This window comes from Megalopta genalis, chromosome 11 (genome assembly GCF_051020955.1).
Source record: "Megalopta genalis isolate 19385.01 chromosome 11, iyMegGena1_principal, whole genome shotgun sequence".
In the NCBI taxonomy this organism is placed as follows: Eukaryota; Metazoa; Arthropoda; class Insecta; order Hymenoptera; family Halictidae; genus Megalopta; species Megalopta genalis.
This window is the reverse complement of record NC_135023.1, coordinates 4770422-4798253: the sequence shown is the minus strand read 5'-3', so window position 1 is coordinate 4798253 and position 27832 is coordinate 4770422. Positions and strand designations below refer to the sequence as shown.

The 27832-nt window shown below is 36.3% G+C and overlaps 8 protein-coding genes across 14 annotated transcripts; 4 read left to right on the top strand and 4 right to left on the bottom strand.

Annotated features, from left to right (window-relative positions):
* Positions 1-564: 564 nt before the first annotated feature.
* Positions 565-6154, bottom strand: LOC117226164 (uncharacterized). Of its 2 annotated transcripts, none has more exons than XM_033480229.2 (5): positions 5877-6154; positions 5538-5590; positions 5181-5261; positions 4880-5100; positions 565-4807 (listed from the first exon to the last, which is right to left on the bottom strand). In XM_033480229.2, exons 1-5 carry the CDS (start codon positions 5952-5954, stop codon positions 3450-3452), a joined length of 1791 nt encoding a protein of 596 aa, XP_033336120.2. In that variant the 5' UTR covers positions 5955-6154; the 3' UTR covers positions 565-3449. The 2 variants fall into 2 exon arrangements, with proteins under 2 accessions (XP_033336120.2, XP_033336121.2); XM_033480230.2 differs by having other exon boundaries at positions 5538-5586.
* Positions 6155-6305: 151 nt separating this feature from the next.
* On the bottom strand, positions 6306-7178 carry LOC143260269 (uncharacterized). Its single transcript, XM_076525228.1, has 3 exons — positions 7060-7178; positions 6871-6974; positions 6306-6791 (listed from the first exon to the last, which is right to left on the bottom strand). Exons 1-3 carry the CDS (start codon positions 7060-7062, stop codon positions 6581-6583), a joined length of 318 nt encoding a protein of 105 aa, XP_076381343.1. The 5' UTR covers positions 7063-7178; the 3' UTR covers positions 6306-6580.
* Positions 7179-7263: 85 nt separating this feature from the next.
* Positions 7264-7971, top strand: Tom7 (translocase of outer membrane 7). The gene is made up of 3 exons (XM_076525234.1): positions 7264-7497; positions 7630-7678; positions 7764-7971. Exons 1-3 carry the CDS (start codon positions 7398-7400, stop codon positions 7777-7779), a joined length of 165 nt encoding a protein of 54 aa, XP_076381349.1. The 5' UTR covers positions 7264-7397; the 3' UTR covers positions 7780-7971.
* Positions 7972-8728: 757 nt separating this feature from the next.
* Positions 8729-15749, top strand: Cul1 (cullin 1). Of its 2 annotated transcripts, XM_033480228.2 has the most exons (15): positions 8729-8985; positions 9116-9220; positions 9836-10056; positions 10149-10311; positions 10401-10619; positions 10686-10925; positions 11003-11296; positions 11365-11628; positions 11700-11879; positions 12041-12190; positions 12268-12386; positions 12478-12598; positions 12662-12765; positions 12838-13057; positions 13241-15749. In XM_033480228.2, the coding sequence occupies exons 3-15, from the start codon at positions 9890-9892 to the stop codon at positions 13319-13321; spliced, it is 2322 nt and encodes a 773-aa protein (XP_033336119.1). In that variant the 5' UTR covers positions 8729-8985; positions 9116-9220; positions 9836-9889; the 3' UTR covers positions 13322-15749. The 2 variants fall into 2 exon arrangements, with proteins under 2 accessions (XP_033336119.1, XP_033336118.1); XM_033480227.2 differs by lacking the exon at positions 9116-9220.
* On the bottom strand, positions 15450-17263 carry LOC117226166 (uncharacterized). The gene is made up of 6 exons (XM_033480233.2): positions 16825-17263; positions 16547-16691; positions 16304-16468; positions 16107-16241; positions 15900-16034; positions 15450-15827 (listed from the first exon to the last, which is right to left on the bottom strand). Exons 1-6 carry the CDS (start codon positions 17100-17102, stop codon positions 15744-15746), a joined length of 942 nt encoding a protein of 313 aa, XP_033336124.2. The 5' UTR covers positions 17103-17263; the 3' UTR covers positions 15450-15743.
* Positions 17264-17349: 86 nt separating this feature from the next.
* Positions 17350-24242, top strand: LOC117226159 (sperm-associated antigen 6). The gene is made up of 10 exons (XM_033480221.2): positions 17350-17507; positions 17730-17992; positions 18061-18271; positions 18342-18520; positions 18587-18760; positions 18816-18968; positions 19027-19176; positions 19258-19416; positions 22936-23081; positions 24002-24242. Exons 1-10 carry the CDS (start codon positions 17483-17485, stop codon positions 24147-24149), a joined length of 1608 nt encoding a protein of 535 aa, XP_033336112.1. The 5' UTR covers positions 17350-17482; the 3' UTR covers positions 24150-24242.
* LOC117226160 (uncharacterized) lies at positions 19430-24553 on the bottom strand. Of its 5 annotated transcripts, none has more exons than XM_076525230.1 (5): positions 24417-24553; positions 23911-24032; positions 23478-23668; positions 21640-22602; positions 19430-20833 (listed from the first exon to the last, which is right to left on the bottom strand). In XM_076525230.1, the coding sequence occupies exons 4-5, from the start codon at positions 21850-21852 to the stop codon at positions 20744-20746; spliced, it is 303 nt and encodes a 100-aa protein (XP_076381345.1). In that variant the 5' UTR covers positions 21853-22602; positions 23478-23668; positions 23911-24032; positions 24417-24553; the 3' UTR covers positions 19430-20743. The 5 variants fall into 5 exon arrangements, 4 of the variants coding, with proteins under 4 accessions (XP_076381345.1, XP_076381347.1, XP_076381344.1 ...); XM_076525232.1 differs by having other exon boundaries at positions 24510-24528; XM_076525229.1 differs by having other exon boundaries at positions 24290-24429.
* Positions 24554-25422: 869 nt separating this feature from the next.
* Positions 25423-27671, top strand: wcd (U3 small nucleolar RNA-associated protein 18 homolog wicked). The gene is made up of 7 exons (XM_033479883.2): positions 25423-25740; positions 25824-26045; positions 26115-26286; positions 26360-26545; positions 26626-26817; positions 26887-27055; positions 27142-27671. The coding sequence occupies exons 1-7, from the start codon at positions 25574-25576 to the stop codon at positions 27603-27605; spliced, it is 1572 nt and encodes a 523-aa protein (XP_033335774.2). The 5' UTR covers positions 25423-25573; the 3' UTR covers positions 27606-27671.
* Positions 27672-27832: the final 161 nt, after the last annotated feature.

Sequence of the window (27832 nt, the reverse complement as noted above, 5' to 3'; positions counted from 1 at the left end):
CGCGCCTCCAACCCCTCTCTCTAGCTATCCACCTCGTATCGATTTCCGCCGGGTCACTGGGTGACACCTGCCATCTCTTTACCGTCGACCCATGTTCCATGCTACACGCTACAAGCCACGTGCTACACGCTACATGCTACGTTCGTTGTACCGTCGTGGTACCGATCCAGCCACCGATAACGGAGCTCGCCGGCAACCGTGCGAAAAAGAGTTTGTCGAATTCGCGTTCCCGATTGATCGCGAATAGTCGGCGCTCGGCCAAATCGGTCACATTTTACCGCGATCTCGTTCGCGTCGTGGCCAAAAAGCGGGTACGCTTCTCCTCTTCTTGTTGTAAAACGTGCGAGCGCGGTGCTCGGTCGCGTTCGTAAATGATCGGGATAAATTAGCAAGAAAATTAGTCGAGGCTCGTCGAGAGAAACTCCGCGAGCCGTCGCCAAGCATTCCCAGCATCGTTGCAGCTTACGATCGCTTTCGATGACAGACCAAGACGAAGAAGACCGAGCGACGGCTGCGACGACTAAAAAATGGCAATCAGTCCGAAGAGCATCGTACGCGTTCGCGTGAATAAATATTTCGTCTTTATTTCAGAAAGACATCCTTCCTCTTTCTCCTCCTTCTCCTCCACCCTCCTTCTCGTCAACCTCCTCGAGCTCCACCAACCTCCTCCACCGGTCGTTAGGTACAATATATCTTACAGTATGATAATACGAATATGATTGCACGTTACGGTCAGAGGATCGCTCGGACTAGTTTATTGGTTAAAGCTATGTAACACGCAGACACTACGCACGCACACAAAATATAGTGATATTCCTGAATCTACAGAAGACCTCCGTGGATCCGGAGCATCGCGTGTCGTTTACCATACGCGTTATAATATGTTCATTTTCAAACGGACAGCGTGGAAACGGCTCGTCCCGTTGTAGGATCGGTTACAAAAAATAATTGTGTACGTATTTATGCATGTATCTATGTTCCTTTGTACGTGTGCGTGTGTGTATGTACGTATGCATGTAGATATGCATGTAGATATGTATGTATGTATGTATGTATGTATGTATGTATGTATGTATGTATGTTTGTTTTTTGTTCGCACGTGTGTAGCCATGTTTGTAAGTATGCATGTACGTGTATGTATATACAATTGTATTAGTACGCGTGTGCTTTCATTATTTTCCATTATTTTCTTTTCCTCCCATCTCATCTCACTTCATTCCATTCCATTCCATTCCATTCCATTCCATTCCATTCCATTCCATTTTATTTCTCTTAATCTCACTTCATTTCGTTTAAGCTAACGCCTTGGCTGTGCGCGATCGAGCGACCGGTCCACGAGAGAGACTCGGTCACCGGATCATTAATTTACCTAACGGACACGCTATTGGCACGTATGCTGTTTCTTTGGACCGCAGTTACAATCGAGAGAACCTATCGAACATAATTAGAAACGCGACGACGCGAGAACGTTTCGGCGACGTGAAACAATTGTAATCTGGAGAAAGAGAAAGACAAAGACAAAGACAAAGACAAAGAGACACGAGAGAAGAGGAAGATACATGTATGCGTTCGCAAGCTGTGGTCGCCCCGAAAATCGATCGGAGCGTAATCGCTTCGATCAGACTCCAGCTTTCGCTCAACTTACAGAGCTCCGTTCGTCTCAACTTATTGAGTACTATGCTCGACCCATTCCCCTTCGCCCCCTTCGTTCGCGTTCCTCGCTGCACGCTATATTAGTAAACAAACTAGAGGCTCTTTCGTAAATTACAATATCTTAAAGTTAATTGGAACAGCGATGGCTTGCCGGGCGTCGAAGGAGATCGAGATTAATCTACGAGATCGTGGTTGCAAGGCAAAACGACGAAACTTCGGTTCATTCGATGTAGGGACGATAGAATTTGCGGGGACTTTTTCGTTTGTTCGAATCAACTGAACGGATCTAAATGAAACGAAACGAAACGAAACATAGGTACACATCGAACGGAACAGATAAAATTAGACCGAAAGACTACGTCGGGTGGGAGAGTTTTAGTCGACTGGTAGGATCGGAATGTAAACTTTCCGATATACGTGTACACGCAAAGTGGTGTGCCGCCACTAATTGTCAGTCAGCGCTGCGATGTCTATAAGGCAAGTTCGGTCGAAGATCCGAGACGTAAAGTAAAAGAAACGTTGCTTCCAAATTGTTTCGCGCAGTTTCGCCTTGTAAGACCACGGAAACGTCGAGATCGCGTGAACGTGCAAACACGGGAAACGAATCTACGAACGGTGCTCGATCGAGCCGGAGAACGGATCGGTTTCGCAGCGTCGGGTTAACGGGCTTACGGTTCACGGTTCGCGATCCCGCGGTTCACGGTTCACGGTTCATGATTTATTTACGATACACGGTATAGAAAATCGCGACGCGGGAGAGACGGTCGTGCGATAAAACATTCCTCCTTACTTAATTAGAACGTTTGATATTAAAAAGTTTACTCGTGGTTCGTAAATGTGTGCGACGATGTGCGAAGATTAGAAAAAGGGTGCGCTAACGAGTCGATTGGCATGCCGATATTAAAATGTAGGACGACGAGAAGTACGGCGTCAATCGACGGTTTTGTGCGTAACCGGAGTTAGTTGAGCCCATTCATAAAAACAGGGACACCGTTCGCGCGTAATTGAGTGCGCGCGTAATTGAGTGCGCGCGGTCAACCGAATGCGACACCGTCGCGTCGCGACGCTTTGCGACGCCTTGCGACGCGGATCGAACGACGAGTCGTATTTTCGAGCAAATCGTTTTCTGGCAGTATCGCGTTCACCAACGAAATGCTGTCGACGGCCGTTGGCGGTCGGGGCGATCTTCTTTCCGTCCCTGTCCACCGACGGCTGAGGAACCAGCTGCTTCTCACGGAAATGAAAACGGTGCTCCGAGTGTTCCCACAGGTTTCTCAGTATAAACGTTTACGAGAATAGTTATTGCATCGATCAGCCCCGTCGTCGCTTGTCGGGCGCGAGCGATTCGGGAATCTGCCGCGTGACAGTGCGGATCGATCGAAAAATAGACAGGATCAACAAGCATTGTAGGTACAACATTAAACGTTTCTCTTAATACGCGACAAGTATACACCGACAAATCGGAGGACCCGTTAAAAAAATAATACTGCGCTCGTTTTTTTTTCTTTACACCGATTGCGGGATGGAACGTGTTGTTCGACATTCGTCGACCTGACGATCGAGTTAACGAAATGTATACCTGTACGTGTACAATATGTATACATATACATATATACATTTCGTTATACGTATGTATATTTATATGTATGTGTGTATGTATATGTATGCATATGCATGTACATGTCCTATGTAATTGTATATATGTATCTGTATATTCATATGTATCACGCGGGAAATCGTACTTTAACGTGTATACAAGAATAAGGTATCGCTTAAACGGCGAATCGCTCGTGCGCTCAGTCCAACGATTTCGATCTGTCTAATCTATGTTTACTTTCAAAATCAGAATTTGTACTGACGTTGGCGAGACGAGGACGACACCGTTGCTCGTACTCGACGTTCTCCGTCGAGGAAGGTCCGCCGTCGGAAACGAAAGACTCTAATATCACATTGTTGGATGGATTTGATTGGAAAGAACTCGCGCTAGCGTTAGCCGTCTCTTCCAGAGGACTCGCGTAATTTTTGGACACGCGAACGATCGCGGTCGCTGTCGCTATCGCAGTTGCCGTCGATATCGCTGTAGCTGTCGATATTGCTGTCGCTGTCGCTGTCGCTGTTGCCGTCGCTGTCGCTGGCTCAGTATTGATAAGTCCCTCGCAGGACCGGGGCAGAGTTCTCGAGAACGCCCTCCGAACCGAAAATTCCTCGCATTTCGCGTTACCGGCGTACCTGCCGATCGCCTTCAGAGACCCGCCGTACACGCGACGGCTCCTCGAGAACTCTTCCGACGGTTCGAAATCCTCCGACGAGTACATCGTCGATTCCGAATCGTTCTCGCGTATCGGCGGAAACGCCCTGCCAATTTCCGACGCGTTCCGCCGCTGCTCGTCCTCCCGATTGTTATCCTGGAGACCCTCGTTCGCAACAGTTGTCTCGTTTCCATGCGCATCGACGATCGAACGATCGCTCGGTTCCCAAACGCTCGGCTCTCGGCTGCTACCCGCTGTACAATCGATGTTCACCATCATATACCTCTCCGTTCTCGGCATCTCGTAACTTTGATTCTCCGGGTCCGACGTGTCCGACGACTTGCCCACCGGATAGGGAACATAGTTCGCGGAAGTACCTTGATAGATACGCGCGAACCCGTCCCCGGTGACGAACGGCAAGGTTTGCTCCTGATAGTTGAAGGGAACGTTCACGCACAAATTCGGCCTGATCGTTCCGTCCGCGAGCAAGTACGGCGAGAAACGCGGCAACGTCATCGCCTCCGGGTTCTCGAGCTGGCGAGAACTCCCGTTCTGCTCGAGACCAGCTTGCGAATTCAACCTTGCCGACGGGTTGCAAGCGTACGAGAAGCACTGCGGTGGCACGCTCGAGTTTGGCAGAACGCTCGGCAGAACGCTCGGCAGAACGTTCGGCAAAACGCTCGGCGATTGACCGTTGATACGCGTCCCTGAAGATTCCGGCGACGCTGGGTTCGATATCTTACCGCGTGACTGGGCTATCACAGTCTCGTAGCTCGGCGGTGGACCGTACAGCTGATAGTACGGACAGTTCGCATCGTTCAAAACAACGTTCATGTTCATGTTCTGATAATGCGACGATGCGGCCGAGCCGTTGTACGCGGGCACCGCGCCGTTCCTCTGAGGACCTGTGAACGTAACTGCTCGTTATACAGAGCCGAATCTATCGGATCCAACTAACGCTCGTTTGCTCTACTAGCCTTTCCACATTCGTTGCAACAACACCGTGTTCCTTGCCGAATTGTAGGTGATGCGAGCTCTCTGCCCCTGACAAGGCGGCCCCCGAAGGGAATTCTGAGCTCGCGAATTCGAAGCCCTGTTCGGTATAGTCGACGCGGCTGCCCTGTATCTCCCTTGCAACCAGTACCGGTACCACCATCCACCGCCGGAACAAACCAGGAACATGATTATCACCAATATCCTGGAAATAGGAATAGAATCAATTGCGATCTCTTACGTTTCTTTTTAATCGCAAGCATGATAATGCAGATCTCTACCCACCAGTAATACCATAAATGATGAAAGTGCAATCCTGGCGACCCGCAACAGCCGATACCGCAACAATATTCCGTTCTAGAACACCTGAAATAATCGTTTTCGGATAGTTTAGATAGTTCAAATAACTTATCCGTAAACCGCCACCAAAATTCAAAGTTTAAATTGCAAATTTCAAATTGTAATATTTCAAATTGATTGTTAAACGACACAGCCAGTCCGACCCTGGTCCATTTTTCGTACCAGGATGCAAAGAACATTTTATCTTCGAAACATCGTGAATCGTGACGTCACGAGTACGTGTTGCAACAGTTGCATCCTTCCCTTATACAATAAACATAATTACGTGCAGTTGACACTCACTCGTAGTATTTTATTTCTCCAGGCATTTCGGAGGCGCAATATTTTGCTTCTGCCTAAAAAAAGTAGCCGTTTTAAATCGGTTAGCGGGCCAGCGATAAAGTAATCGATAGAAAAGGAGAACATGAAAACTTTGTTGGCATTATTCGTCGCGTAGATGGATACATTTTTAACGGGGTCGATGGAAACGCGATCCATCGATCCTATCGTGAAAATGTTCTTCGATAAACGTGCAAACGATTACGATGAATCAGTTTGAAGTATGAAATTAATCGACCGTGCATTCGATGTTCCGTGAGAAAAAACGATGTCGAACACTAACGAGTAAAACGGATCACTCACGTATATCAAGCACTTGGACGTCCCGGCGAATATCGCCAGCTTTTTCTTCGTGTTTCGCGCCATCCTGTCTCGGTACATTCACGCTTTCGTTCCTGTCGAAGATAAACGAGACGCTCTGACAGAATGTTTTGACATAATCACCATTTCGCTCCGACTGTCATGTGCACACAACATTGAACACCACTTATTGATTTCAATTTCGGAGCTTCTCAATGACGTCATCGAGCCCAGAGCTGCCAACCAAAAGGATTCACCGAGCTGGTTGGCATCATTGGAACGTTCATTCTTTCCGGAACAAGTTCGCGGGCCGCAGGAAATATCGCAACCACCGAATCTCCGCGCGAATCGTCGAGAACGAAGCATCTTGCAGACACATAAACATACCTATTACTTAGAACAGCTTAAAATAATAAAAGTATTCAAAATGCCTTCTACATTTTACGCCACTGTAATATATATTTTCCTTTCAGAAGCATGAGACATACATTTTGGTGCCTTATCGATATACTATGTTCGATTACGTCGAAGTCGATCAAACGTCGAGGTCACTGATATTTGTATTGTACTTGGAATTTGATAAAACTTTTAACGAGTTGGACAAACATCCATATTCTACTCGTTAACGCACATTTTATTCTCTCGAAGAGACGCTGACGTTCATGCTTTTGTAATTGATGAATTATATAAAAAAAAAACAATGTCTGTTACAAAGAAACCTTTGTTGTCTCTATTTGTATCACAGAGTCTTTTGTCGTCGCATTCTGATCAATTGTTTTGTTCTTCATCTGCGAAGACATTAACGTGTAGCTGACTTTAAAGTATTTCTTCAGGAATGGAGCGTAACTGCGACGAGAACCGCAGTAGATGCAAATGCAAAACAGCGTCACGAGAAGCAACGCCCCCAGAACGAAAGCCCTGTCGACAATCGTAATTTGTGAGTAATACCATATACATATGTAGACAGATAGACAATACATAATCAAAAGATATATACGTTAACAGTAAAGAATTAAACTCCGTCTCTTTGCAGCACTCATTATCACCGCAACAATACTCCCAGGATTGGCACAAACCCCAAACACAGTAATGTACTGAACTCTGAAACAAAATCAAGAATATTTGTATGTTTTCCAAATCGCTTACCAGAAAACATTGATCGATAAACATTAAAAGCTTGAATTACCATTGATAATGCGTAAATAAAATAAAACGGTGTATTCGCATGACAGCTGTCCTGTCAAAACACGTCCATAAACTACTCGAACGCTAGATCGTTAGCGAGTACATTTTTCGAACCGCAGCTTCGTTTCCAATAAACAAAATTCGCTTCTTTGGAAAGAGGTGCGCCGCTGAAGAAACGCATTTTGGTCGCACTTCTCTAATATATTATTATCCGTGACTGTAAAATTCATCGAATGATCGAGTAAAAATACACCGTACACGATATAATCTGTGTAACGAGGATTGTTAACAAAGTTCTGCACGTGATTAATTTGAAATTCCATAAATCATACTATAAAAATGGCATTAAGTTCGAGCACAAAGCAAAAAATTGCAATCATCTTAGACGTGAGCAAGACCATATTCCACTGGGGTTTTATTCCTACGATTTTATTTTTAGGTTAGACGTGTATTTTATCCGAAATCATTTTACATTAATCGTAAACGGAATTGTACCTGTGCGTCTTTACAAAGACGTAAAAGAGACAAAACGTGTATGCATGTGCAATTAATCGATTTCTCGTTTGCGCAGGATTCAGAAAAGGTGCTGAGCCAGGCACGCCAGAATTAACCCTCATGAAGTAAGTTCCCTTGATAAGTTTTTTGGTATGAAATAATGCATATTCTATTCAAAATAATGTAATACTTTTATATTTGCATTTTCAGCTTACTGTGGCAATAAATACATCCGTTACACCATTGTTCCCTTTTTAACTTTAACACAATGCCCTTATTGATCCATTGATTCGTTTCCTATATTCTTGTTAGGTTTAGTACATTCCATATTACTTAATTAAAGCAACACAATTATTAGCAAGACAATGTTATCTCGATGTTGAACGAAATGAAATACAAATTTTCTGGTTACGTATAATTTGAGATATGTGAATATGAATTAATTACATACTATTTACGTCAAAATATTGAAAACAATAAGAAAATGCAGAGAAGTATCTTGTAAAATATATTTGCATAATCATCGTCCAAACGAATGTATAAATTCATGTGTAATACCAACCAAGGAAATCGTTAATAATTTACGTATTCAAATTTTGGCGGATCGTTTTGTGAGCAATGCATCCAACATTGCGCAATTGGATATACGTCGTTTCATAAAAACTTCATTGTCATTCTCACAAGTTATCGACCAACGATTATTTTCTTTATCTTCTTTCTCGTTTGCAGTATCTCAATTATGAGACAAATATATAACGATAAAGTCTTCTAAATAAATGATATCTTATTGTTACAACATCTAAAATACATAGGAACGTTGATCTGTTAATATAAGTGAGACCAGAGAGAGAGAGAGAGAGAGAGAGTACAACACGATGGGACACGACCTCGGTAAGTACAGTACATATACAGTAATAGAATCTACTCCTGCACATTTTTCTTGTTCCCTAAGCTGGCGCGCACATCCCTATCATTTTACTGCACATCCAATCCGCAGTGGATTCTGTCTCAGCAATGAATTGTCAACCAATCAGAGCAAAGGAAATTTCTGTATCAATCCTCGCTAACAGGTCAAGCTGCGGCCCGGAGGTGTACAGGAGTAGGATCCATTACTGTACATAGTCATAGTACACTTTATGGCTAAACTGTAAAACGCGTCGTTTTGTTGGCAACAGTGGCACCTAACCTGTCAGAAGTAGCAGATCACAACCGTGATCAGTTTTTGGGCATATTAAGATACAAGATTTTAGGTTCGTGGATCTGCCGTGTTTGTCACCACGGGCAGCAAAGAAATAATAAGCAGAGGCAGTGAAAATTTCCTATCGATGCGTATGTAGAGCAGAGTAGCGGTGATCGTTAAAGGTGGCCATCCGATTTTCACGAGAGCTCCCTTGTCCAACCCTGCCTGTTATGCGGTGGTGAACGTCGACAGGTGAGTGTACATTTTTCGTTTCATGGTGCACACTTCCCTCGTTTTACCGACAAAAAAAACCATTCCCTGATGACGGCGGGCTGTGTTGGACTTGTTCCTGCGAATTGCTTTTCATCTGGATCACCGATAGTGACGGGTAGTAGTGTTGTAGCACCAAGATTTTTGATGTTCCGAAGTTCCCTGCCAAAAGATCGAAGCCACTACTAACGATGCACATCCTGATGTAACTACTTCGGTATGGACCTTCCAATTACCGATTAACCCTTTACGCGTAAAACATCGTTTCCCATGAGTATTTTTGTATCCGGTCGAACCTATAATCGTTCTCTCTCACTCTCTTCATTCTTTCTTGCTCTTTCTCTCCCTCACACGCATACACACATACACTCACTGACTCATTCACTTACTCTCTCTTTCTCTTTCTCTCTCTCTCCCTCTCTCACTCTCTCTCTCTCTCTTCTAACATTCACATACACACGCGCAAAAAAACATTTCACGCAGTTTTATTTATAGTTGTACAAAGCAGTTTTCAACAGCCTAGAGTATGTGCATAAGCAAGTAGTTGTGACATCAACATTGTGAAACTATCGATAGCTCTTTGGAAGCACCGAATGTAATGTACTTTAAAACTAATTGCACCAACCGAGTAATCTGTCTTTGTTTCTTGTTCTCCTTGTCTTCTTGTTTATATCTAACAAAGCATTTACAATGATGTTGTACACCTTTATATAAATGAAAGTAAAACCATAAGCATCACCGTTCTATATTTGTTTTAATTTCCTGGACCCTGTATATTTATTTTGAATTTTTTATTAGATCTGATACTATCTTTCCTATGTCTTTTCAACAGAAATTATTGTAGGAAGTAGTAACAGTGACGCTCACTCGACAAGCGTATAGAAATATGATGTCAGGGTATCGAGGCAGCGGAGGATCTGGGAGTTATTACGGAGGCTCCTCAGGCCTCAGACAAATAGATTTAGATCAAATCTGGGGAGATCTTCGAGAGGGCATCGAACAAGTTTATAACAGACAATGCATGTCTAAACCAAGATATATAGAATTGTACACGTATCCTTTCTAAATGTAGAAATCAATTAAAGCTACAATGTAATTACAGATAATTTTTAGTAAATTCCTTAATACATTATATAATCTGATAGACACGTATATGATTACTGTACAAGTGTTCATCAACAATTAAATAGAACATCAACTAAAACCAAGAAAGGACAAATTTCTCAAGGAGGTGCACAGTTAGTTGGATTGGAATTATATAAACGTTTACGTGACTTTCTTAGAAATTATCTCATTAGTTTATTGAAGGTAATGGTTGTTCATTTAATTCTATTTATGTTCAGCAATTTAAGAAAAGAAAAATATTTAATATAATTGTTTGATTTTGCTGGATACAGCATGGTGTAGACTTGATGGACGAAGATGTACTACAATTCTATACAAGACAATGGGAAGAGTATCAATTTAGTAGTAAAGTTTTACATGGTGTGTGTGCGTATCTAAATCGCCACTGGGTACGCAGGGAAAGCGATGAAGGACGTAAACATGTGTATGAAATTTATCAGTTAGCTTTGGTTACATGGAGAGAAAACTTATTTAAGCATTTAAATAAACAAGTAAGTTGTTAAACCATGTTCGATCATAGAAAAAACAATATTAATATTCTACATGCTATGCTTCAGGTTACAAATGCAGTGCTTAAGTTGATTGAAAGAGAACGCAATGGGGAAACAATAAACACACGCTTAGTCAGTGGGGTAATTAATTGTTATGTAGAGTTGGGTTTGAATGAGGATGGACATAATCTTACTGTTTATAAAGATTCGTTCGAGAATATTTTTCTTGAAGATACAGAAAGGTTTTACACTCGTGAAAGTTCAGAATTCCTGAGACAAAATCCAGTCACGGAATATATGAAAAAGGTATGAAACGAAAAATGCACTAATTTTTATGCATTTTTTAAACGAACGACTTACGCTTCCCGATTGTTCAATCACAGGTAGAACAAAGGCTATTAGAAGAACGAAAGCGGGTTCACGTTTACTTACATCAAACAACATGCGATAGATTGGCCAAAACATGCGAAAAAGTGTTAATTGAGAAACATTTAGACATATTTCACTCCGAATTTCAAAATCTTTTAAATGCTGACAAAAATGCAGATTTAGGTCGAATGTATCAGTTAGCAACAAGGATACCTAATGCTCTTGGCGAACTAAGAAGTCATTTAGAAAGTCATATAGCGAATCAAGGACTTGCAGCTATTGATAAATGTGGTGAAGCTGCATCTAATGTACGTTCCTTATTGATTTTTTTTGCCGTAAACGTATCAAAAATCATTTACACGTTTTTCTATTACAGGATCCAAAGGTTTACGTGAATACGACTCTAGAGATTCATAAAAAATACAATGCTTTAGTACTTGTTGCATTTAACAACGACAGCGGTTTCGTGGCAGCTCTTGATAAGGCTTGTGGAAGATTTATTAATAATAACTCGGTAACTAGAACAGCAAATAGTAGCAGTAAATCACCAGAGCTACTTGCAAAATATTGTGATCTATTGTTAAAGAAGAGTAGTAAAAATCCTGAGGAGGCAGAACTTGAGGACACACTTAATCAAGTTGTAAGTAAAGATTCTGCAACGAATAAGGATTATCATCGTATCTGGTTCTCCCTAATACTTTCCGATTTCAGATGGTGGTATTTAAATACATTGAAGATAAGGATGTATTTCAAAAATTTTATAGTAAAATGCTGGCGAAACGTTTGGTACAGCACATGTCAGCCAGTGATGATGCAGAGGCTTCTATGATCTCGAAATTAAAACAAGCCTGTGGTTTCGAATACACTTCAAAATTACAACGGATGTTCCAGGTAATATATCAGTTTAGAAATCTGTGTAGTTACCGTTCGTATTAATTTCACGTACCACAGCAACGGATTCGCTATTACTCCTCTAGGAAATTATTTCTGCATTGTGTAAAATTAAAATTTGACGAAATTATAACATTTTGATTATAGCCATCTGTCCACAGGATATCGGTGTGTCCAAGGACCTGAATGAGCAGTTTAAAAGACACTTGACAAATTCTGCTGAACCGCTGGACATAGATTTCAGTATACAAGTGTTGTCGTCTGGCTCATGGCCGTTTCTACAAACTTTTACGTTCTCGTTACCAACCGAGGTAAATTCGATCCTGAAATAATTCACCAAAAACTGGGTCATATTACAAGTATTTAATACAGCATTTGTATATTACAGCTAGAAAGATCTGTACATAGGTTTACCACTTTCTATAGTTCACAGCATAGTGGAAGGAAGCTGAGTTGGCTATACAATATGTCAAAAGGAGAATTACATACAAATTGTTTTAAAAATAGGTAATAGTATACATACAGAAGAGACACGTTACATTTTCCGAAGCTTACAGCGCTTACGAAGAGATGGTTGTAAATATAACTTTAATTATAGATACACATTACAAGCTTCTACTTTTCAAATGGCCGTTCTATTACAATTTAACGGATCCACAGTATGGACAATACAGCAATTGCATGATGCAACGCAAATAAAAATGGATTTTTTGTTCCAAGTATGTATTAACATGGAGAAACATTAAAAAGAAGCGAATATTAACCAAATATTTATATCCCAGGTGATACAAATACTCTTGAAATCGAAACTATTAACGTCAGCTGCAGACGACGTAACTGAATTGACTCCATTGTCTACAGTGGAACTGTTCACGGGATACAAAAAGTATGTGTGTTTAGTTATATGAAATATTGATTTCATCAAAGATTCTATATTGGTATATTATTTTTATAATAGCAAGAAACTAAGAGTAAATATTAATATACCAATGAAAACGGAATTGAAAATCGAACAAGAAACTACACATAAACATATAGAGGAAGATAGAAAACTTTTGATTCAAGCAGCAATCGTTAGGATTATGAAAATGAGGAAAGTATCGAAGCATCAGCAACTGGTGGCTGAAGTATTGAATCAGTTAAGCTCTAGGTTCAAGCCCAGAGTACATATTATTAAGGTAAGTACGGATAAGAGGGTCTCTCGGAGTATTTAGATAAATCATCAAGAGTTTATCAACCGAATCTACCTCGTTCTAACGATTCATTTTGATAAAACTACAAACAATCGGAACCAGATGTTTGAAAGTTAGTACGAATATGAAAAAATATAGCCTTAATGGAAAATAATTTTGCTCTTTCAGAAATGTATAGATATTTTAATTGAAAAAGAATATCTGGAGCGCACAGAGGGTCAAAAGGACACTTATAGCTACCTGGCATGATCAAGTTGATCTAGGACAACGATACAGCAGCAACCATATACGCAAAAGAAAGATGACTCTCCACTCTCATTGCTACATACTCGCAATATTTATTTAAGTCTCATATTTTGAATCTCGTATATTTTCCCTGTACATGGATGCCCTTGTACCATGTTGTCCCTCTGGTCGCATTTTTAGAGTGGTTTTTATAATATATTAATAAAATTATTTCATAGTCAAGCTGCTAGGTGTGTTACTGTCTGTGCCGTCTCTGAAATATGTTATTTGAAAAACATTTATCGATACAAATCTGTAGACACAATAGCAGAAGGCTATGTTCTTCGAACTATATAAAACGTGTTTAATAAAATTTAAAAAAAAAGTATCAAATTAATTATCACAAAGCTAAAACAAAAAGATATATTCTGTGAATAAAATATTGATAGAGAAAAAAGATTCAGGGTACATTATAAGTCGCATTATTCAGAATGAACGAAAAGCTATAAAAGGGAAACATAATTTCAGCTATTTGTATTATAGAATACGGAACGTGTCGTAAATTCGTATAAGCACACATAGATAGTAATGCATTTTAGCAATTGTGAAGTCCTGCTAGCAATCACGTGTATAAGGAACAAAATTTTGTACCAGTGAATAAACGAAACTGCCCTAGAAATGTGAAGAATCGAGTTGTTCTTTCGTTCAGAGCAGTCTCAATCTAAAAATCAATCGATTCAATAGCTGGCAGTCCTTGAAAGAGAAAACACGGGATTATCGAGTGGTCCCATGAAGATCATAAAGGGTTGACTAAGAAATATTAATTGTACACATTGTATCTAAGGCTTAGAAAGCTCGTTTCACCCATGAAGTGAAAATAACGTTTAAAATATGAGACTAATGAATTTTCCTTGTTGATGCTAGATGTATTCGAGGCAAATTATTCGAATGATTTCATCAAAATTATTCCTTCTAGTAATTAGAACGCATTAGATATTCACAGTGCAATATAAAATAAAAAGAAGAAAATTTGTGGTATGCTATAATTTTGAGTGTAGTCACAAAAAGTGGCTTCACGTTTAATTTTAAAAACTCAACGATCATTGTCAATGCATCGGTGCCACTAATACTAAGGATGATATAGTACACCACAATATATAAAAATATAGAAATTTAATGCTTGCAAATATTACCACGATTTTGGAGTTGACATGTAAAAAGGCTGAGAAGTATAAGTCTCGAACTGAAAGTTATTGTAATTAAAACCGAAAAAATTAAATTACAACTTATTTGAGGGTGAGTAATGTCTCGATATTCAATTATGAAAAACAAAAAAAAATATTAACTTAATGTATTTTATTATAATAAAAACATTAGCATGAATTCGAACGTTGAAGCATTGAATTGTTCAGAGAAGGTTGTGCAGCACGCATTCGTCCGAAAGTGCGGATACGTACGTCGTGTTTATTCACTTTTGTATGATGTTTAACATCGTTTAATTGATTACACGTGAAAATTTCTAGATTCGATTATTCTCGTAGGTTTAGAAATCATACGACGGTATATTATTTAAGGTAGAACATACAAAATTCTTCACTGCCAGGATTAAGATTTGTAAAATCTGTGCGTAATGCAATTGAAAATAACATCGATGTTTTTTTATTTATATATATATATATCTGAACACTTTTATTTTCGATGTGTGTCCTATTAACGTGTATTGTGTACGAAAAAATCGTGTCGATCATTTTACACATGCCAGCTATGGAACATATTAATATTTTGGTTTTTGTACATACAGCTAAAATTCATTGTTGTCCATTTTTATTGCTCGTGCACAAAATAGGACTTAATGTGTAAATAAGTTTAAAAAGTCATTTAATCGTATCTAAAGTAGAAACTTTCGTTTCAATACAGTTGCAATGGAAATCAATCGTATATCTTCTTGCAATTTTTATCCAATTACTTTTTGAACGATGTTAAATGAAACATCGAGATAGAACGACGTTGGAATGCATGATTTCCATGGTAACCATGAGAGCCCACCTTTTATATATTTTGCTTTGGAATCTTTTGTTGCAGATCCCATTAACTTATCAAGTATCATCACTATTTTGTATAGCGCAATCGAATAATTGCTACGATTATGCCGTAATTTAAAAAGTATATTTATTTCACGTAAAAAAAGATTAAGAATGAAAAAGAGAAATCAAGATTGTAGTACGAAATTTTAAGTTAAAAATCTGGTTTTCAAAAATCACAATGCTCTGGCAGAGAATATGCGAAGCGTGAATACATAAATTCTTTTTCTGTGAAGACTATTATTAAGAAACACATGTTGTAAAATAAAATTGTATAATACTTGTAGCTATGAAATGGAATTATTCCATCTTTCACAGTGTATAAGTTGTAGCAGTCATTCAATAAATGTTTTATATACAATTTATCATAAGCACTCGGGTTTTTGATCCAATAATCTCAAAAAATCTTCTTTAGTAAATCTCAGTTGTCCAATAGTAATTAGGCACGCCTAAAGAATATGGTAATATTAACAGAAAATTAGATTTTCTTTTAATAATTTAGAATTATAATAGATTCTTACATTTTGCTTCTTTAAGTTGTCCACAACTAACATTTGTTTTTTAAATGCGTGAACTATTTCTGTAAGTTGTTTTCCTAGACTACTGACGGTCAGTTTTTTCTCATCCTGTAGTTTCCTGACTTGATTTCTTAATTCCTAAACATACATTAAAATCGATAAAGAACAATAGTAATGCATATTAAGTAAATAATATATATATATATATACCTTTTCTTCTATTTGAGAACATTTCAGCGCACTTCTTAGTTTGTCATTACTTTCTAATGATCTATTTAGTCTCATGCTATAATTGTTACACTGTTGATTCAGTGCTTTAATTTGTTTCTGTAGTTTGTCCAGGTCCTATTAAAATTATACATTAGAAATTTACTGAACTTTACTCTCAATTATTCTTGAACCGATACCTTTTTTACAATTGAATTTTCTGTATTTAATGCCTGAGCTTGACCCTGCAACTCTTTATTTGTGTCTTCCAGCTTTACAATTATATCCTTTAACGAATCTATTTCATTTTGCAATTTTGTTTCAACTTTTTTATATTCAATCTCCAAATCTTTGCAAACATCGCACTGCAAGCAACATATAAAATCTAAATTATCAAAAATGTCAGTAAAATATTTATTATTGCTTGTTGAGATTTTTGTCACCTTCTTTTTATATTCTACATGTAATGTTTGCAATTCCTTTTGCAATATATCTATTTTTGATTTAAATAAATTGACAATTGTTTCATGAGTTAAATTTCCTCTTTTATATGCTTCGTTTACATGATCTTTTTGTGAATCAGTTTTCCTATAAAAAAATGTACAAAATTTAAACACTTATCAAATAAAAATAAAATCTGATGCCACCGTATCTTGTATATGTAGTTAACAGATATAAAATAATATTTTTCAGTAAATAGTTGTTCCGATTTTTTGCTTACAATTTTGAAGATACTGCACCAAAGACATATGGTAAGGATGCACCTCGTTTAACTGAAACTTGAATATTATCATTTTCTCGTCTCGTTACGTTTTCGGAGATTTCTGTTTGATCATTAATAGAACTCGTGACTCGTATTTTCGAATTGGATATCGAACGTTCGTTATTATAAGTGTTTATAACGTGATCTATGTTTCTCATTAAATCATTCGCTCTTTGTTCGAGTTCTTTATTCAGTTGGCGAAATTCTTTTTCTTTAACTAACAGATCTTCGGTCATCTTTCGATCCGAATAATCGCCTTACTAGTAAGTATTAAAATAAGTAAGTATAAACTACGAGTAACAACTATATTTTCCTGTAATAATTCTGCGTTCGACATTACATGTTGTCACGCTATTGTAACCGAATTATCCTGATCTTGATCTGTCCTGATCCGAACGCAACACCTGCTCATGTTTGTTTATAGTTTTATAGAATCTCTCTCTCTCTCTCTCTCGCGCGCGCGCGCGCCGCGCTTGCGCTATGCGTACGTATCATGCGCACAAGGCGGCAGTTTTTCGTTTTCAAAAGTATACAATAAACTCAGAGCAGACGTTACGAAGACGCAATCAACGTGTAAATATTGTGATGTGATGTTGAAAATCTGTTTCCAATCACGATGACAGCACGTTCTATTTTACAAGGTATAGTTACCGAAGAACGATATTTGTCAAAGATTTTATCGGTTTATTACAATGACAGTTTCTGCAAGGCTATCGTAATTCGTAACATAACACCACTTTCTTTTTAACTTTGTATTCAAATAAGCTATACGCGTGTTGTACGAAAATTACAAACACATTTTTCAAATTAAATTACACGTTAGTACATAAAATAAGTATTATTAATTGGTGTCATTTTTGCAGTTTTTGACCAGTACCAAAAGGCTCGTCTACTCTTCGTACAATCCGTCGCAGATTTAGCCACCAGACCAAATAATATAGAATGTTTAGAAGCTGCCGGAGCCTTGGATCTTTTGCATCCTTTACTAACAGATCCTGTGCCATCCATTCAACATATGGCAGCTATAGCTTTAGGGAAACTGGCCAACAACGACATTCGGTTGGCAGAAGCTATTATAAGGAAGGATATTTTACCACAGCTCTTGAAAAATATTGCTAAACAAAATGTATGGGTATTCATTGCATCGCTGTGGTATTTTTCTATAAGTTTTATCATCGATCATGTTTTTTACAGAAATTTTATAAGAAAGCAGCTTTGTTTGTTATCCGTGCTATAGCTAAGCATTCCCCTGAATTGGCAGCCGTAATAATTCAAAGTAATGGATTGGAAATTATAATGGTTTGTTTGGAAGATTTTGATGCTGGAGTAAAAGAAGCTGCAGCTTGGGCGTTAGGATATATTGCCAGACATAATAAAAACTTAGGCCAAGCCACAGTTGATGCAGGTAGTATAATAAATATATTACTATGGTAATTTCAGTTTGAAAATTTAAACAATCATTTTGTAATCCACAGGTGCTGTTCCCCTTCTAGTTCTATGCTTGCAAGAACCTGAATTATATTTGAAACAAATCGGTGCATCCGCTCTTTGCGATATAAGCAAACATGACAAAGATCTTGCAGAAATTATAGTCAATGCTGGGGCTGTTCCTTTCCTCGTGAAAGCACTATCTAATGCTGATACCAAACTAAAGGTGAAATAGAAATAGTCGTTGCATGACTATATAATATGATATTATGGTTCTTACTAATATGTACAGCGTCAAGTCCTTTTTGCGCTGAGCAGTATAGCAAAGCATACTGTACACTTGGCAGAATCTATTATCGAAGCTGAGGTTTTCCCCAGCGTTCTTGAACATATGGCATATCCGGATGAATGCATCGTTAAAGCAGCAGCAATGCTAACCAGAGAAATTTGCAAACATACAATAGAAGTATGCTGATTTAACTTTACACTTCCAATCGTATATTAATTACACTCGTTTCTAGATGGCCCAGCTGATTGTAAATATGGGTGGTCTCGGTGCACTTGTAGAATTGATCAGTACATCGAAATTAGCTGCTAGATTACCGGCGATAATGGCAATCGGCTACATCGCTGGACACTGTGATCAATTAGCTATTGCTGTTATCGGATCCAAAGTGTGGTAAAATAATACTTTTGCTATAATAACATTCTAAAAGAAATTGTTCACTTTAGGGAATTACACAACTGTCCACCGTGTTACACGAAGAGAAGGATGAACATTTACTTGCTATTACTACATGGGCAGTTGGACAAATTGGTAAACATACGCCAGAACATGCGAAAGTAGTTGCAGCTTCAAACATTTTACCAAAGTTAATACAAGTAAAACCCCATGTTGTTTACATACATGTTATACGTATACAGTTTCTTATGAAATATTATTAATTTACACATTATTTCTAGCTTTATAACGATTCAAATTGCTCAGAGGATCTCAAGCTAAAATGTAATGTAACGTTGAAACAAGTACTACAACGATGCATGTACATTGAAGCATTGGAACCTTTGATACATGTTGCACCACCTAATATTTTGAAGTATGTTCTCGGACAGTATAGTAAGGTAAGAGATACAATGATATTTTAACTGGTATATAATTCTTTACTTTATACATATTTTTTACAAGTTGCACTTAGAACTTACAAACTAGAACATAACAGTAAAATAAATGAAGTAGTATTTATGCTATACCATGTAATTAAATCATTTATAATTTATTAATTGCTTCGTACAACGATGTAACAAATCCTGTGGTTATTACCGTTTAGTGACTATTTTGCATCTCAGTTAAATAACTATTACATTAAAAACGTCATATGATGTTTTATTGAAATAACTGGTCGAACAGGTGTATGGTACCAGTACAATTGTTTTCATCTCATTTGCTATTCGCTTATTCTTTTTTTTTTATATTGTAACTTTTTACAGATGACACAAACTTTATTCTAATCCTACTTAACACAAATATAAAATATTACATATTCCTAGTAAAATATAACAATATACATCGATATGCTGCGTGTCACTGTATTTGTTTGATACTAGGAATAATAGGAAGTGAAAAAATTGGTAATAGCATAAAGTAGTCAGAGTTTTTTCATTTAATATATCTTTAATAAATATTATGGCACATTTTAAGTCCCAAAAAAGCACATTTCTCAGTCTTACGACAGTAAATGGTACGGCTAAAGTACAAAGACAATTTAAATGTCGAATATATTTTGTTGAAAAATTTCAATTAAATTATGAAATACTTAAACATACTTTTCTTTTCAAGCTATTCCCTATTTGCATCTATTGTACCGTGGTGTATTTTCTAATGGCAGTATTTGATATAAAGAGATTGGATGTACAAACATTTTGTAGATACACGTAACAAAGAATGATTAAGTTAGAAGTAAACGTTAATCATTGTTTAAAGAAAATAACAGTTCATGAAACTGTTGATCAATAAGGCATTGATTTGATACTTGCGATAATACATTAATGTAATGTACAAATCTTATTATTACATGTTTTGAATTATATTTTTGATAAATGTTAAGCTCATTGATCATAGTATTAACGATAAATGCAGTTGCATCCCAGAAAAGCCAACCGTTATTTATGACTTATTCGAATGGTGCCGTTTACTTTTATAGAAATGCATGTAAAGAATTATATGAGATGCAATCGGCAGTAGAGTAGTTACTTTCGCACAAGTAAAAATATTTCTTCTTGCTCTCGCATTCTTTCGTTCGTTTAAGGTGTTTTTCTTACTGAAAAATCTTGAGTAAAAACTACATTTATACGAATCATGATGAATGATAAGTCACGCGTTCAATGTAAGATTAAAGGAAATTTCTACTTTGGAGTTACGCCTTATAGTTACTGCCATTGTAATGAAAAGTTACCAGAATTTCTGTTGCATGACAATTTCAAGCTGTAAAGCAATTAAGGCATATACTCGGTTCAGAGCATGCAATCTGTCCAAGTACCTCTGAAAAATGAAAAAAGAAAACAAGTTACATTATCGAAATATGCAAAAAAAAATTGACCAATCGTTTTTACAAAGGAACTCAACAACGTGTTCTCTAATGTTACAACTTCGGCATTTCTAATACAGAGAACGAAAATATAAAGCAGCTCATGATAAGAGAAATAACTTTTCAATTACTATAACATCTTTTAAGAATTAAATATTAATTAACTAGAAAATCTTGCCTTGTAAAAAGTCCAATATACAATATAATTTGTGCAGATTCTAATTTCTGTATTTTGTCAAATAAAATATGGCTTCTGCTCTGTTACTGCAAAAGAGGTGTACACAATAAATATTTGTATGTAACACAATCAAAAGCATATAGGATAGGTTCATATCTTGTTTCAGTCTGATTTGCAGAAAATCACATTGATAAGCAGAATTTTCCGATCTGCACAGTCATTGTGGTAAACACACTTTAGAATCATACGTAATGCTGACACGTAATTGAAAGTCAAGTATTTACACAGACAAATTAGATATTGAGAAGATAAGGTGTTTCTTAAGTAAAACGATTGATAAGTACTAAACCGACGATATTGTTCTCCTGAAGAATGAAATTAATCTAATCATTGTAATCATTCTAATAATCGAAACGAACTTGAATCTCTTTTTACAAAGCAATAATATCCTTTATATAATTATCATCACAATAATGAGATAACTTTGGTCTTCTAATCCATTTATACAACAAAATGATTATTTTACTCATCATTGTCATCATTAGGTTTAATACTAGCATAATTGTTCATATTTCTATTCACCCTCAGCATCTTGAGAAAACTTCCCAATACAAGTATAGTCTTCCGGTGTCTTCTGAAGATACCAGCATAAAGTTCTTCACGTACATCTCTTCTATCACTTACATCTGAATCGATGCTCGATACAGAAACGACTGATGGTTTCGCAGAGACCGGCTGATGATAGCTATTGGTCTCTCCCGAATTTAAAATAACACAATGTTGGTTGTTTATCATGTCTATTATTATACTCTGACTTCTCTGTCTAATGTAACGGATCAATGTAGCCTTGTACGTTCACGTTTTATGATAAATTAACATTTACTTCGTACGTAACTAATTTCACATGTGTCCCACAAAACTTCTCTGGTTACACTGAATGATTCAGTAGCAAGTTGACTTTTTATAAGATGCAGATTTTTATTTTCCTGTTATCAGACATATTTACTAGGAATCTGACGACAATACTGTGTAAGACAGTGCAATTTGCCTTTAATATATGATGATATCATCTCCCTTTTAATCACTTTATTGTTATGTGTTTGAACTTTAAGGCAGCTGTCTTCTTATCAAAGCCTTGGGCTGAAAAACTTCGTAATACTCTGAAATGCCTCCTTCTTGCCACCTTTTCGCATTATCTTATAATTCACAGCTTTTCTTTTGTATCTTTTCTTCCTTTTTCTATAATAATTATTTCAAATAGTTCATTAAACTCGATGTATTCAAAGCTCTGCTTGGTAATTATTATTTCACTTTATTTTTCACTCATCTACACCTACGTTTTTTGAGTAAACCATTTCAAAAAACATTTTAAAAATTCAAAAATTCTGCTTATTATAAATGCTAATTGTTTCTAGAGTAAAAAAATTATAATTTATAATAAAAGAGATAGGCGGATTGAGATTAATTTTCTAATCGCTTTGTTAAAAGTATATTGATCCTTCTTTTGTTTTCTTAGTGGTCGATGACTTTTAATACCATATTTATCTGAAAATAATTCATAAGTCGCATTTCATTATGTATGTATATGTATATCGTATATTATATAGGAAAACTAATATTGAAATTCAGCTTTGAGTTCAATAAATATTTTTTATAATAGTTAAAACTATCGTAGATAGATTCATTTTAAAGAAATAAATGTAGTTTGTAAGTCAGGTTCTAGAAACCTTATTCTTAGCCACATTGCACAAGCAAACCAGTTGCTAATAATATTCTTTTTACTATATACTCGTGTACATATGCGCATCAAAGGACATTAAAGTATTGAAAAATATAAAGAAACTGATTTAATTTGTTGATCATTTTCCTATTGAATAGATTTTACCTAATGATGCCAGAGCGAGAAGGCTTTTTGTAACGTCGGGCGGTTTAAAGAAAGTACAAGAAATTCAAGCAGAACCTGGCTCTACACTTTCAGAATATATACAAATTATCAACTGCTGTTTCCCAGAAGAAATAGTCAGGTTGTTTCTGCTCTTATATATTTATATAAAGATTCTTATAATCTGTATTCTTTCTTTCTGGCCTCATATAGTTTATAAATGATATTTTAACAGTTCAAAGCCATGAAATGATTAAGAATTCAAATATCTGTGAAAGGAAAGTTAGATTTTGTAATTTTTATATTACAATTTAAAATTGGTAATTACGATTATTTCCAACACCGGCCAATTTCCAATATTTTACTGATTGCTCAAAGCTAAATTACTTGCATTCTTATAAGATTTTATCAAGAAATAGATCTTGTATAAATGTCTGTATATTTCTAAGAATATGTACATATTAAGATAATGACAACAGCAGATAATCATCAAAAACACTAGTTGCTTTTGACATAACCCTAGTAGAGTTTTACTTACGGAAGGAATTCGGTAAAGTAATTTTATTTCGATGAAAAAGTCCAGTCTTCTTAAAGTAGTTCACACCAACAGCAAATACAAATAACTGCGACTCCGTTTCTGAATCTCGTGTGTCTTAATTTAAATCAGACAGTTAATGTACGGTGCGATCGCCATGTTGTTACAGCTGATTGCATTGGAAAAATAGGAACCTGAAGTTTAATGGATCAATAATTTTATGGTTACTCGATGATTTCTATTTACATACGAATCATGTAACCACATATTTTTATTATCAAAATTTTAATGACATATTACAATATTTACACGAACAAATGATAAAGTTTCTGTTCTACGTATCGCCAGCGAATGAGTCACAAACAGTTTTAATAATACGTATATTTCTTACGTCTTACATGATTCATTTAGAAAGTAGTCCCTGATTGCTACTTACATGCTTACGAAGATATTCTTTTGTTTATTTATGCACTTTATAATTTTTACTTGATTTTCATTAGTTTAATTATTTCATTTACTGGCATTAGATATTATTCTCCTGGATACCCAGACAGTCTCCTGGAAGCAGTCGAACTGTATCAACCAAAATGTCCATCACTTTTTGCAATGGAAAAACACGGGTTTTCTGATACCGATTCCAAATCTACTCTGTCATCTCATAATGAAGATTGTTAGAATAATATTTATCTTATCAGGGGTATCCTCATTATATAGATGATTGTTACGCATGTATACTACTCAACAAATTAAAGTACTTATTTAACCTATTGTCTGTTGACTGAAACTTTCAATTACATCTTAATTGGAATAGTTACATTTTAAAGTATTCTATTTTTATGTACAATTCCTTTGACGACTTGCGATTGGTAAAATCAAGCAGTGGTGCTTAGCTGATACTTGGCACAAGTACATATATGTAATATCGAAAGATATTGTACGTACATATTATGTATAATAAGAAACATAGAATTTCAATTAAAGCACGATATATTCGTAGATTTCACAAAATGAATATTAATGTAAAGCATATATTACATTCAAATTTTTTAAACATTAATAGTTCTTTATATATAATTTGATGAAGGTTAAAAAATGACAACAAGCACCACTGACACTAGCGTTGAAGTACATATGACATGTAGGTAGGTAAAGTGTTAGTGAATGTATGTAAATATGCATGTGAGCGACTGTGACGTCTCTTTTGGAGAAAAAATGAAGCTCTTTTTAGTGTCCGTACAGCGCCAATTAGTGCAGCAGCAGAATGCTCGAACTGTTAGCCAAATTACCGATCGTCGATTTTGGCTAACAGTTTGAGCATTCTGCCGGTGCACTAATTGGCGCTGTACGGACGTCGAACGGAGCTTCGTTATTCTTCCGATAGAGACGCCACATACTCAGAATGCATGATCGCCTAAAAACAATAATTATGTCAAAATTAGGACATAACAAACTAAACCGAGGACGCGGAACTGTTTAGGAGAATCTACTGGGTAGATATAGTATATAGAAACAAACAAAAACATTGCGAAACGTAATTAATTGTCCTTTGAAATTTGGTTAAGTATTATGTCAACTAATTATATTTTGCATTATTGTCCTTTGATTTTCTTACTCGATATAGATGCAACAAATTCTCCTGAACAGTTCTACGTCCTTGGTTTAGTTTTGTATGCCATATTTTTGCCATAATTAATGTTTTTAGATGACCCAAATTGTGCATATGTGGCGCCTCTCTCGGTGGAACACTGAAGCTCCTTTCGAGGTCCGTACAGCGCCAATTAGTCCACTGGCAAAACGCTCAAACTGTTAGCCAAAATCGACGGTCGGTAATTTGACTAACAGTTTGAGCGTTTTGCCACTGGACTAATTGGAGCTATACGGACCTCGAAAGGAGCTTCATTTTTTCTCCAAAAGAGGTGTCACAATCGTCCGCATATAGGCAACCATTACAACACAATGCAGTGATGTAAACGAGGTGAGAACGTATCTCGAACAAGACCCAAAATCGCGTGCTACAAAAACATTGCTATTAGGTTACATGTTAAAAATACATAATTGTTTAATATTTTGTTATGTACTAGCTTAAATAAATTATAAAAATGAGCAAGTCAAGTGTAAGGAAACGTGATATGAATTCAAAGGAATTTACAGCGCATAAAAAGCGTTCAAAGAAACGTGCATCTACGAAGACATTGTACAATCAAAAATTTACTGCACCTTTAAAAAAGAAACGGAAAAATCAGTATGATCCAAAAGAAGAATCCAGGTATAGTGTAACTAAAATTTGCGAAATTGTAAATGTTATTCAGATATATTTAATAAGTTTCAATCATACGATTTTTTATATAGGTTAGAAAGGATCGTGTTTGGTGATCCAAGCGACATCATCAACAATTTATTGAATGATGAGATCGATACCGAGTCAAACGAAAGTAAAAGTATTAATGTTAACGGTAGCGTCTTGGTAGACAATGATCAAAATGAAGATTCTGATGGACAAAGAGACGATAATGTCGATGTAGACGGTCAGAGGAAACAAGCATGGACCGACGAAGACGACGAACAATATTCGTATGTATATTCTTACATCAAACGATTATTGTTTCATTTGTTTATGACTTTATGATTATACTTTCTTAGAGTACAAGCAGCTACAAAGGCACAGAATCGGGAATTACCTGCTGATATTCCAGAAAAATTGTATAAAGATTTTCTACATAGCAAGTATAAACAATTAGTGGGCACACCAAAATGGGCTGAATTTAAAAAGTCAGAAGGAGACACAGACGAATTAGACCATGATATATTAAAGGTAATAAAAAAGGGTTCTATCAATATGAATTATCAATATGAATTATTTCTAAAAAGATACTGTACTTTTTTAGCACAGTTGCCATTTGGAGAAACCAAAACTAAAAAATTTACCCAAGAGTATAATTGATATAAAAGCCTTAAATCTGATTAATAAACAAACACACATAGAAGGACCCATTATATCAAGTGTAGAATTTCATCCATCTTCAACTGTAGCATTGGTAGCTGGTTCTTCCGGTATTCTGTCTCTCTTTCAAGTAAGTAACTATTATACACTGTGACTAATTGCATTGATATTTTCCAGTAGAAAATGTAACGTATTATTGTATAATTACAGATAGATGGTATAGAAAATAATAAACTACATTCTACGCAATATAAAAAGTTTCCTATCAGTGTTGCAAAATTTTTGGGAGATGGTACAGAAGTTTTAATTGGTTCTCAGTATTATCCATATTGTCACTCCTATAATCTCATTAGTGGAAAAACACATAAAGTTTTATTGCCACATGGAGTAACAAATATACAGGTTTGTATAGAGTTACATTTTTAAAGATTTTTAGTTCATGTTAGCTAAACTTTCCAAATAAAACTTTAGGATTATGAAGTATCCCCAGATGGAAAGCTGATTGCTTTCGGTGGCCGATCGGGAGAAATTTATTTATTATCAAGTTCATCGAAGGAATTGATTGGTATTTTGAAGATGAATGAAAGGTGTAGAGCAATATGTTTCACACCAGATAGTAAGACACTCGTTTCACACGGTGGTAAGTGTTGTAGTACATATTCTTCTACTTAATTTGATATGTATTGGACTAATATACTTATTTAATTTTGTTACGAACCACTGCAGATAGTACAGAAATGTACATTTGGGATGTAAATAGTCGTTCGTGTATACATCGTGCTATAGATGATGGATGTCTATCTTGTGCATCTATTGCAATGTCTCCAAGTGGTCAGTTTTTGGCTACAGGTAGTAAGGAGGGTGTTGTTAATTTATACGAAACGATGACTGTGTTACAAAATCAAAATCCTGCTCCCTTAAAAGTTTTTCTAAATCTGGTAACATCGGTTACTAATTTAAAGTTCAATTCTTATTCAGAAATATTAGCAATGGCTTCGAATAAAAAGCATAATGCATTTAAACTGGCACATTTACCGTCGTTTACTGTCTTTTCGAATTTTCCTACATTTGAAACAAATATGTCAATGCCTGAAGCCATCAGCTTTTCTCCAGGCAGCGGTTATTTAGGTATTTCTAATAGATCTGGAAGTGCCTTTTTATACAGATTAAAACATTATGGAAATTATTAGATATAACGAAATTTGTATGATATATAAAGATATTAAAAAAATTTGAATAAGTATGCATTAATTTAATCGTTATTGTTCGTATTTTATTTAAAAACAACTCGCCGTATTTGTACATGGAAAGGGGTGTAATGGAAATTGATGTATGTTGGCGGTTACTACTTTTACTGGGAAATTAAGATGCATGAACCTATTAGCGAAAAATAATATTAGTTTATTTATCTCTCTGT